The sequence below is a fragment of the Gymnogyps californianus genome, chromosome 6 (genome assembly GCF_018139145.2).
Source record: "Gymnogyps californianus isolate 813 chromosome 6, ASM1813914v2, whole genome shotgun sequence".
Lineage (NCBI taxonomy): Eukaryota > Metazoa > Chordata > Aves > Accipitriformes > Cathartidae > Gymnogyps > Gymnogyps californianus.
The window spans coordinates 14,296,952-14,309,018 of record NC_059476.1 but is presented as its reverse complement, the minus strand read 5'-3'; the positions used below and the strand labels follow the sequence as shown (position 1 = coordinate 14,309,018).

At 39.9% G+C, this 12,067-nt stretch overlaps 1 protein-coding gene across 1 annotated transcript in view; it reads left to right on the top strand.

Moving 5' to 3' along the window:
* The window catches only part of SLK (STE20 like kinase), a 52,344-nt gene extending 41,404 nt beyond the window's left edge, over nucleotides 1-10,940 (top strand). Inside the window, exons 14-19 of the mRNA XM_050898594.1 lie at nucleotides 504-633; nucleotides 880-1,004; nucleotides 1,992-2,180; nucleotides 3,369-3,494; nucleotides 5,064-5,177; nucleotides 5,557-10,940. Coding sequence (XP_050754551.1) covers nucleotides 504-633; nucleotides 880-1,004; nucleotides 1,992-2,180; nucleotides 3,369-3,494; nucleotides 5,064-5,177; nucleotides 5,557-5,703 — 831 coding nt within the window. The 3' untranslated portion in view covers nucleotides 5,704-10,940. The remainder of the gene's footprint in view (nucleotides 1-503; nucleotides 634-879; nucleotides 1,005-1,991; nucleotides 2,181-3,368; nucleotides 3,495-5,063; nucleotides 5,178-5,556) is intronic.
* Nucleotides 10,941-12,067: the final 1,127 nt, after the last annotated feature.

Here is a 12,067-nt window from a genome sequence, read left to right as displayed (position 1 = left end):
AGTATCTTTGCGTTTATGACAAGATAAACCACTCGAGATTGAGACACAAATCTGAAACCCAACTGTGTAAATAAATAGGCTTTAACCAATCATCCAAAGCAAAATAACCATACATACTTTTATTTTCTTACATTCATGAATAATTAACCCTTGATATGATGAGATCAACTTTATATGGAGTACTTGTCTTTGCTAGCTTTGAACCTGCAGCTTGTTTTGAGGAGAGACAAGAGATGGAATGAATTGCAGATTGCTGGCTAGTTTTCTTGCCTTTGGTCTTATTTCTGAAGGTACTATTTAAACATTAAATATACTCTTACCTACCCTCTATTATGTAGAAAATACAGGAGATGCATAATTTTATAGCCGAGGCATGTTAGCTCGATTTTTCGTAGATGTATTTGTTTTCATATATAGCTAATGCTGAGAGAACTGGGAGTTTCATTAAAATGTAATGTGGTTAGAAGAACACAATTTAATTTACTTCTATTGTTTTTTACCAGGAGCAGGAATTTGTGCAGAAGCAGCAACAAGAACTGGATGCATCTCTGAAGAAGATTATTCAGCAGCAGAAGACAGAACTAGCCACTATTGAACGAGATTGCCTCAACAACAAACAGCAGCTCATGAGAGGTATCCAGCATCAGACTCTCTCTTTAAAAACAGACATTTATGTTGTATTTTAATAAAACAATAGTCTGTCTTAAATTTATGAAATCAAAGACCTTCATGACTAATCTAGAACTGTAATAAAAACATTTGCTGTGGAATAGCATTGTTCTTAAAATGCACTTGTAGGCCACTTCTAAACATACACTAGCAGGTAGATTAGAAAGTATTGTATTGTACTTTCTGAACCAGCCTTCCTCTTTTTTCCAGCTCGTGAAGCTGCAATCTGGGAGCAGGAAGAGCGACATCTACAAGAGAAACACCAGCTCCTCAAACAGCAACTCAAAGATCAGTACTTCATGCAGAGACACCAGCTGCTTAAGAGGCATGAAAAAGTTAGTGTTGACTTTGACACTTTCTTTTGTGTATTGCAATATCTGTTTGGTTTTTGTATTGCAATATCTGTTATCATCAAGTAGTCTTATGATCTCTACTGGTAGCTGTTTGCTTGCACAGGCAAGACCCACACAGGGATTCTGAAGCTGTATGTGTTCTGTTGAAATAAAAAAATCTTAATTGCCCTACTTTAATAACTTAGTAGCATGTTGAAGTATAAGTGGTCATATTTTTTCCTTTTGATTCTTTTAAAAAAAAAAAAAAACAACCACAACATCAACCTTTTTCTATTAAAAATCCCAAATTCTGCTTATACACCAAAACCAGTTTTGGCTTATGTTTAAATAAATCTACTCATTAGTAAATCATCCTGGAATTCAGTGAGCAGAATGAACTGGATTAGCTTTTTAGGCAAGTAGCTGACAACTGTCTCTTTGTAGCTAAATCCTATAAAAGCTCAGAAGACAACACTTATTTTCTACAAGGCATTTTGTTTTTTATAGAATACACTAAACAGAGTAGTTCAATTTTTGAAAATGTAATCCCAATAGAGAGATATGATAGGATCTCCTTGGTGTTTGGAGCACGAGCAGCCTCCACTGAAGGCTTGTTTCTGTATGGTTTGGTTTATCCCCATAGCAACTGACCCTTCACAACCGCAGTAGTGGAAGTTCAGTTCCACAAAAGTTTCTCCCTTTCAATAACGTAGACTTTTTAAAATGCAATTCAGGAGTTGAACAACAACTGGTAAAATATATGTGTATTCATATTCATTAGAGCGTTTGAGAATTTCATCTGGGTTGGGTGTGATCCAGAGCGCTCTGGAATAAGTGGAAGACCCTCTCCTCGCCAGTGATATCACTAAGGCTGGGACTGGTTTCTGTTGGAAGAAGCTGACTCAAATAGCATGCTTATTGATGAAATGAGATGCAAATATTCTAACATAGTAGTTACTCTGTACCATTTCCACGTGGTTAACGTTTTAGGAAACAGAACAAATGCAGAGATATAATCAACGCCTTATTGAGGAGTTAAAGAACAAGCAAACTCAGGAAAGAGCGAGACTGCCTAAAATCCAGCGAAGTGAAGCAAAGACTCGAATGGCTATGTTTAAGAAAAGTTTAAGAATCAATTCATTAGCCTCTCCAGACCAAGATCGTGAAAAAATTAAGCAGGTAATTAATAAAAACAGTTTTAATAGTGTAAATGCTTAATGTGATGAAAATGTGAGGATGGGATAGAGCGCACTCTCAGCAAGTTCCCAGATGGTACAAAACTGGGTTGATGCACTGGGTGAGGTCGGAGGAAGTCATACTTCCCCTCTGCACTGGTGAGACTCATCTGGAGCACCAGGTCCAGTCCTGGGCTTCCCAATACAAGACAGACATGGATTTACTGGAGAGAGTCCCGCAAAGGGCCTTGAAGATGTCTGAGGGACTGGTGGGTCTTGTTATAGGAGGAGAAGTTTGGGATACCTGGGATGCTTCAGCCTAGAGGAGAGAAGGCTCAGGAGGATCTGATCCATGTGTATAAGTACCCAACAGGAGGGAGTAAAGAAGATGGAGCCAGACTCTTCTCAGTGGTGGGCGGTGACAGGATGAGAGGCAGTGGGCACAAGTGAAATATAGAAAATCCAACTTAAGAAAACACTTTTTTAGTGTGCGGATGGTCAGACACTGGAACAGGTTGCCCAGAGAGGCTGTGGAGATACTCAGAACCTAACTGGACACAGTCCTGTGCAACCTGCTCTAGTTGACCCTGCTTTGAGCAGGGGGGGTTGATCTTTGCAGGTCCCTTCCAACCTCAACCGTTCTGTGATTCTGTGAAATATTTTTAAGAATACTTGATTTTTGTGAGCTTTTGAACTAAAACTGTAGGTATTCACTCATTCTTTAAAAGGGAATGTTGTGAAGAGGTTTAGAGGTTTGCTTTCTACTAATGCACAAAAGTCCCAAATCATGGTTTCATATGGTGAGCACTGGAGGGATGAAAAATCTGGAAAATACAGCCTCCTGTAGCTGTATAACACCAACCTTAACCGACACTTGTAGCAACACTGCTGTGTCACTTAGCTTCAGAGGGAGATAATTTCAGGAGTCTGGAAGTGAAATGTGCTGCGTTTTAAGGAAAAATTAGAGTGCAGACAGAGAAATGGAATGATAGACAAAACTGTGAGGGCATGCCCTTCGTAAGAATTTTAAAAAAGAAAGAATAAAGAAAATACAATTATTGTTAAAATCTTTTAAAACCATTCTTTTCAGTTATGCTGTATGTTTTCATTCTGTTACATACAGTTTTTTGATTCATGTAAACTGTTGTATCTAGAGGCACAATATAAACCATCTTTTTATTTTTAATTTCAGTTTGCTGTTCAAGAAGAAAAGAGACAGAAGAATGAGAGACTGGCTCAGCATCAGAAACACGAAAACCAAATGCGAGACCTTCAGTTGCAGTGTGAAGCAAACATCAGAGAACTGCATCAGTTACAGGTTAAAAATAGATGATATTACATGAACATTCAGTGGGAAGACTCAGGTTAATAACAGATGCAGGCAAAGCAGAAACATCTTTTCCTTTATTTTTACTGATTGGTGTAGGGTTTTTTTCAACTTTGCTTTCAAAGGCCTGCAGCATACTGCTTAAATAGATTCATATACTGACATCAATTAATAAGAAGTCATTTTAAATGCAAGAAGAGCACGAACCAGAAGCAGATGATCACTTCTAGAATATCTGTCAAGTTCCCAGTGCTATTTTCTGTAGGCAACATTTCGTTTTAACCTGATTTTGCTGAAATGTCATTAATCAGAACAGAGGTAGGCAGCACCAGGCATTACCCACAAGACGCTTGTAGCAATATATGGAATGAGGTGGTTTTTACAAAGTGCAGGCTGCTGTTTGTACTTGAGCTTCTGGAAAGTACTTAGAAGGAATTCTCTTCTTGCTATTTTGTCTCTTTTGGTATGCATTTTGTAAAAAATTGCTGCTGTATACCAGAGGGCAGATCTCCTTTTCCATTAAATCGGCTTTTCCCTGTTTCAGGGACACAAGGCAGTTTTAAAGCATTAAATGATCACCTGCTGATAACCTTTGCGTAGAGAAATCTTCCAACGACCAATGAAGCTAGTTCTACTCTATTCACTTTCTTACATGCTGCGAAAACAGTCCCTGACTATGCCACTAATATGCCTCAGTAAATCCCCAAGTACCGTGGGAGTCTTGTGAGAGTTTCAGCTCAAGTAAAATTGAGCAGATTAGGGCTACTCTGAGCTTCACCAAGAAAAATTGGCCCCTAGCTGCACTCGGGTCTAGCCAAGTACTCGTTGGTTTTTTTCCTGTGTTTTTGTACTCTGTATCAGACCCAGCTGGGACTGGAACCCTAGAAACAAGAACATGGGGTTTAGAGACTGCCATTGCCAACTGCTCTTAAAAATCAAAGATTTGACGTAGCCAAATACTTAATTTTTTTTCTTACCGTGCTTCAAAAGTCCTCTGAAAGTTAGGCAGATGCATGTGTACCTTACCGAGAGGAATGTGAAGCTGACGTGTGGTTTGATTATCCTTTTTCTTTTTATAGGACGATTCTGAGGCTGCTTCTGCAAGCACATTTCTCTCCTCTCTAAGCCCCATTTGTTAGTCTCAGCTCCTTGGCCCCAAGAGTTGAAATATTTCCAAAAACCGACCTCCTTTTTAATGTAATTGATTTTAATAAATTAGACAAACTGTCTTTAGAAAGCAAAGCAGAAATGCTGTATGACCTTGAAAAGCATTATCAGGCAGTGAAACAGTTTTGAGTAACGCTGTCAGCTGCTGCCTTAATGATACTCAACAGTATATTTGGATTTACAAGTATTTCTTATCTCAATTGGTTCTGATGGAAAGATCAGCTTTTGATAATGCAGCCTCGTAACATACTCTTATCTTGTAATTATTCACGTCACTATTTACACAGAATAAGCTAATTAAAAAGAATTAGGACAACATATGTCACTGTACAAATGTTGAGTTGCCTAATCTGAATTAGTTTTACATAAGGATTATCTTTATCTTGTTTTAAGAATGAAAAATGCCATCTACTGGTTGAGCATGAGACTCAGAAGCTGAAAGAGCTAGATGAAGAGCACAGCCAAGAACTGAAGGAATGGAGAGAGAAATTGAGACCAAGAAAAAAGGTAAATCAGAGCAGTTTATGAATCAGAAAATTATCAAGAGTTGGATCTAGCAAATACAGACAATACAAAAAGTATCGCAGAGGAGAATCAAGCTACTGTACAAAACTGCTATAGATCACTGAATAATAAAAGATGGTAAAAAAAAAAGTGCGAAAGCTGAGCAAAGGGCACGTGCAGCAAAAAAGGCTCGCGTGTTATCAGCCTCTTACTGTGTTCCCTCTTGCAGCGCATATGTGCATATTTGCATGTAAAATTGCTAGGTGATTTTTTTTGTGGCGGTGTGTGAAGTTACGCTGTTATATCAGACAATACGTCACCAGTATAACAGGTTTCTTGTACTTTGCCTTGTAATCCTGTGACAATCTGATTTTGATTTTAGACACTGGAAGAAGAATTTGCCAGAAAACTGCAGGAACAGGAGGTTTTCTTTAAAATGACTGGAGAATCCGAATGCCTTAACCCTTCAACACAAAGCCGGATTTCCAAATTCTATCCAATCCCCAGCCTTCACTCCACTGGGTCGTAACTCTGGGAACTGCTGTAGGTTTTTTCATATTTGGAATTCTCCATCCTCATCGTCTAACCTGACTTAATCTGGGGTGTACATCAAAGGACCTAGCGCTTTTTGTTTTCAGTGGAGACAATCAGTGTCATGATCGGTTTCTTTACTTCTCTGAATGGAAGAAAAGAAAAAAGGTGTTGGTGTGTAACGGTAATGTTATGTCCTTCAGATGTTTCAAGAATAAGCGGGGTTTTTATCTCAGTCTCAAAAAGTATGTTATCTATGGTTTTGACTTTAAGCCTAAAGTTTTAATTATACTCTTTCTGATCACAAAACAATGGTTTCTCATGTGAACATTTAAACGCTGTAATATTAGTTCTGCTACTGTGTGTTTAAGTGTCTGATTTCTCCACGAGAGAATTCCACAACTGAAACTGCCGTGAGAGGTTTAAAATTTTGTAATGTTGAGCAGTGTCTTCATAGCAAGGACTGAAACTAATTACTCAGAACATGCCAATAATCAGAAAAATAAACCCTTATGTTTAAACAAGATTGGTAAAAGCAAAAGCCTTTGCAACTTCTTTAAAAAGAAACCTCTGGCATAAATTAAACTGAGCTGATCTCCATGACATATTTTGTCCATTAGTTCCATAATGAAATGGGGTGCTAGTTTAATTAATACAGTGCCTGAAACACTTAGATATGCTAATCCTGGCAACAGGATAGTGTTTTGTCATTTAAAAAAACAAAGCTCCTTAGCATTGTTGTTACTGTACAAACCAGAAGATTTCTTGCTGCTACTGCCATTTGTGTTGTAAATCCTCACCCTAAAATATTTTGCACTAAAATATGTAAAGGTGAAAGAAATGCTAACTTTAAAATGCACAGTTTATTATTTTCCTTAGCTATTACAGGTGGTTAGTTCTACAAATTGAAAAACTCTAGAATGTATTTTTCAGGAGGTGGTGCGCAAAATGCACGTGGTTTCTCGACCTGTACCTGGAATGGGTAGAGCCATTTTTCTGTTCTTACCAAAGCCTGTTCATTTAAACTCCATCAGAAAAGTGGAGGCGGATGGTCATATTTATAAATAACCATGGCTAAAGTCTGATTTGATTAGAAGTGTTGGATTTGATTTTTTTATTTTAGTCATTTTATTTTATAGAAAGATTTAAGTTAAATATATAGACAAACTACTTTACGAAGCTGGGGTTTTTTGCTTTTGTGTTGCCACTTACTAACATAGGCAGTTTTTATTTTTCGAGTTCATAGATGTACCATAAGTTATTTACCTCGCTGATCTGCAGTGGAAAAAACCTGAAATGTTTCTCGCATAGCTGGTAGGGAAATACAACTGTATTAGGTCACTTTTACTGCACTCTTTTGGGTGGGTTAGAGTTTGAGTCATATCAAGACAGTATTATAAGCTGTACTTTGGTATGCTGGAGTTCGATTTGTAAAATAGTATTTGCTTTCTGTCATTTGAGGCCCGACTTTCTAGTCTCTTTGGCTATCAACTGTAAACGTTTTGTTTTGCTAGCTTGCATTAAATGTGCGACTGGTGACCATTACATGATGTTCATTTCATGGGAACAGCATTGATGCATGTGAATGAACTCATAAATTAACATAGGACTTTAATCAGATGTGGTTGAAATCTTGGATGCTGAAATCCTTGGACGTTGAACCAATACCTTCTCAATGGAGACACTTAATTTACAGCACAGTAAAAAAAAAAAAAAAAGGAAAATGCATGTTTTAATTTAAATTTTGTAACTTTTTGATAGCATAATTGCTTTAATAGCTAGCCTTAATTTCTGGCATTTTATTATATAAATGTGTATTGTGTACTGTTGTAAAGTCACATACCATATCTCTAGAATGTTATCTGTTGCTAAATGCAAAGTTCTTTAAATTGTTTATTCAGTAGGGTAAAAAATATCTTTGAAGGCCTTTTACTTTTTTAGCTCCACCATCACAAATTGACTTACTAAAATAAGATTAAATAATCTTCATCTCTGTATTTAACAGAATTTGTTTGCAATTTCATATGAAGTAGGCTCAGTGCTTTCCTCGGGGAGTAGACAGGGCAGGCAGATTTCCCCTTCTAGATTATCTCTACCTTCATCCACATTAAATCCTCGGAGGGAAATGTAAATCTTCTCCTTACATTTTTGGCAGTTTCAGTGATAAATTGCTAATTTATATTGGCATACCGTTTACCTCTGTCTAAATCTTTTAAATCTTTTATTTGAAGATCCTTTTCACACAAGCCCCTGCAATCTGATCTCATTGTAAATTGTACAAGTAAGTAACTGAGTTCTGTGATGAAGGGAGGGATCGCATGTAGCGACTGAAGCCTTAGCGGGTGCTTGGTCAGGTCTCCCGGTGTGGAGCACTGTGAAGCAGTTGCAGCCTTGTGAACTGTGCTAAGAATTGGTATCAAATGTGAAAGTATGTTTTTCTGGGGGATAACAGGAACTAGCATAGGTCCATGTTTAGACTGATAAAATTGGTTTTAAGTATTGCAGAACATGAAAGAGGTGTACAATATTATATCAGCATCAGAAAATTCAATTCAAAGTAATTTAGTCTCACGTAGGCCTGGAAGGGAGCTCCCGAGACACAAAATCCAATCTCTCTACTATCACGTCACCTCCCTTTAATAAATGTTAGAAGCTCCATCTCCAAGGTAGTTAGGTGTATTTTCCTTAGCCAAAACAATGTGCTTTCTTACTGTTTGGCAGATCTCATTTTCCCCACATGCCCTTCAAAAGACGACCACAAATGAGTATTTGCTCACCTTTGTGTTTTACTACATCACAAATACTGTCCACAGGAAAATGAACAAAGGCAATAAAATGCACGAGTTGCAGTGCAATATATTGGTTGTCCTCTTGTGTTTACAACTGATTCTCACAACGAAACCTGCCTGCGGGCCCTCAGCCTCTGACAGATTCAGACCTCACAACTTGTTCTTCCTGAGCTCTGAAAGCAGATTTCGGCACCTGCTAAGTCAGCTTTCTTTAGGGCCTTGTAAGTACAGGAGCCAGTGGCTCTACTCGCATCCTAACAGTTCCTAGAACTCAGCTATTTGCAGGATCTTGTAGTCCTCTGCTCATGCAGCACTGCCGGTAGCCCAGGGAGATCTTTGGCTAACCAAACCTCTGGTGGTCTTGCTGCCCATTCTTATGAGATTCTGCATCTTAAATAAATTCTGCATCTCACCTGAATGGGGCTGTCAGAGGAGGGGTTACCAGCCGCGGAGGAAACAGGCTGTGTCGCAGCCCTCGGCCTCCTGAAGCCCCAGGGGAACTTTGCTGTTACTTTGGTGAAGGGGAAATACTCCAGCATTTGTTCCTCTCCGATTCCCTTAAAACAAATGTGTTTCTTTTTCCAAGCGCTCTGCTGTCTCTGCTGAATGCATGAGAAGCATGTACGGCATGAAAAGATACCATATTGAGGTGGTTATTCTTATGATTGATTAGATAGGTCCTGACTTATTAACACCCTCTAAAGGAAAACCTTTAACTGAACTGACACCTGAATTCAAATTCAGAGGTGGCAGTACCGCACTGTCCTGACCAGTGGCATTCCCTCAAACTGATTTTTCACATCACTTTTAAAATACTGATATTCATTCTGAGCTGCATCCTTTTTTTCAGACAAAGTTTTAAGCTAATATCCTTTTAAATTACATTCATGGATAGTCAATATCTAATCAATCACATGGTTCAAAAAATTACTCTTCTGTCTCGGAGGACTTTCTCTATTGTAACTCCATGCTAGTGAATTTTTTTTCTTAATAAATAGGAAACTTAGCACCTTAACCAAGACCGAGCCGAGCAAAGCAGTAATGTAATTACTTTCATCACACCACAATGTCTTTTATGACGGCAATATCACATAGGAAGTTTAAGCTGATTCTCCACCTGAAACAGTATCTGTCTTGCAAGTATTTCCAGGATACTTTGGTGTAGAGAAGATTTGAATAAGATTTTTTAAATTCAGGCACTGATACCCACTTTTAGGTAGCCTGATTTTCAGAGCTGCAGCTCCTAGGACCTCAGAAATGCTCATCTTTGCTGAAAACCAGGGAACAGACTGAAATGTGCAAATAAGCTCAGTGCTAGTTGCTTCCACTGAACTACTGCTTTGTGGTTAATCTGCCATGGGGAAGTGGGGCAAGTTTTTGAGGACAGTGACTCCATGGTCATTGGAGGAAAGGGCAGGGAGGAGTGTTTAGGATGGTCACTATGTTGATAACTTTCTGCTTTTTATGTTAGCATTTACAATCTCGTCATTTTACTTCAAAATCCGTACTTCTGGATCTCAGAAACTTCCTTGCATTGATGTGCCCATGCACATTTCCCCTTCCCAGACTACTACTGCCATCCTCACAGCAGATACGACACAAGGTCAGAGAGAATTAACCTTCCTCGTTCACAGGCAAGCCAAGGCCAGGATGCCCTGTCATGTCTCAGTCTTACAAAAGATGAGAACAGATAAAGGGAAGGAGAAGACAAAAGAAACTTTACAGTGTTTCTCTATATTGCTTGCAGAACTTTTAGTTGTTCTCCATCCCCTTTCTCTCACCTCAATCCTCATACTTCATTTCTGTAGCTACTTCTGCGCTTCTGGCATTAGGGCAGTCAGTGGTGCCAGAGAGAGAAGACAACCTCTTAAATAAGAACATGCTCAAAACCAGCTCATGAGTAAGGGCTCATGTGCTTCCACTGTCCTGAAAGCAGAAGGGAGTGGCTGAGCCCAAAGGTGCTTTAATTTTCCAAAATCTCTTCCACAGTTACCAAGCTAGGTGGTAAAGCCTCTTTCTTACTGATTATCAGTCCTAAAATGGTGGAAAGAACAGAAATTAGAAAGTGACATTGAGTGAAATCTGTAATGTTGAACTGTCATACTCCTGTTTTTTGTAAGAAAGCCGAGCAGAGTCGTCTTCTGTGGTAAAGCGTACGCATCTGAGGCATCTCCAACCTCGTCTTGTCCCAGGAGTTTGTTGAATGTTTTGTGTTCACTGCAAACCAAGTTATTTTTGCCTTACAGAAAGCAACCAAAAATCATGAGATGGATGAATAATTGGCTAAGGGTCTCTGTACGTACAGCTCGTGGAAGTGAACTTGCAGTAGCAGCCATACAACAGGGGGGTTTTTTTGTCTTGTTTTTAAAAGTAATTTGATTTCATGGCTTTCTGTAGAATATTGTAATAATTCTGCTGTAAATACAATAAAATCACACTTTGCTGAGATGGCCTCTGTTTTGTTGATGGAAAACTTGCACGAAATACAAGTAATGTCTGAATGAGTGGGACAATTTAGAATTTTTAAAATAACTGAATGTAAAAAGTACTTAACACTGTGCACTGTGTGGCTCCCTGACTGGAATAGCCCAGGGCGGGAGCGCAGATGTAGCACAAACCTAAAAGGACGCTGTTTTCAGTGACTGCCCTGCCCTGTCAGTGGGAATTCAACTTGGGGTTGTAGGAGTTCCAGTTTCTGTCCCCCAGTCCATGGGTCGCCCCTCGTGACAGCCACCCTTCCCACTCAGGTACAGGCGAAGGAGCGAGGTGCCGCTGTTTGGCAGCAGAGCCCCCTGAGCAATGGCCCAAGCGCCGCAGGCTGGATTACGAAGCAAATGAGAGGCTGTAGGGCTGCGGTGCCTCAGACCACGCTCAGCTGCCTAACCCTGCCTAACCCTGCCCCGCGACACAACCTGCAAGCACAGTACGGCGGTGCTGAGTAGTTCAGGGATGGCTTCAGGCATGGAAACACAGCTGCTGTGCTTAAACATGACAACACATGCATTTTGCTGCTGTTGTTTTTAAGAGAGAATTAAAAGGAAATGCCTCATTTCAGCAGAGCCAGGTGGGGAGTATAAATCACCCAGAAGGACGCAGGCTTTATTGGCAAACGCTGCAAGGTGCTGTGCTCTGAAAGCTGACCTGGTTCACACAGGCCTTTGCTCTAAACTCTCCTAAGCAATAGTGTGGGAAGAACACCAAAACTTCACATCGCTCTGCACTGGAAATAAAAATCGACGATGGGTGTTTAAACCTGGACTGAAAACAAGCAATTCAAGCAAGTTTTTTTGCTATAAAAATGAGCCACTGACCTGCTTTGGCCAATACCTGGAACTGAAGTAGCACTTCAGTGTGTGTGTGTGTGCATGTGTACGGGTGTGTGGCCCCAGGAACACCATAAAGCTGATGTGTCACACACGCGGCGACCAGGCGCTGTGCGAGGGGCTGCCAGCTGCCCCGGCTGCGCTCCTGCACTGAAACGCCGGCCTCTGCCAGGCGGTGCCTTGCAGCTCAGCTATCACCCAGCCACTGGGCTTCCCCCCGCGCCCCTCAACACTAAAATACTTAAACTCT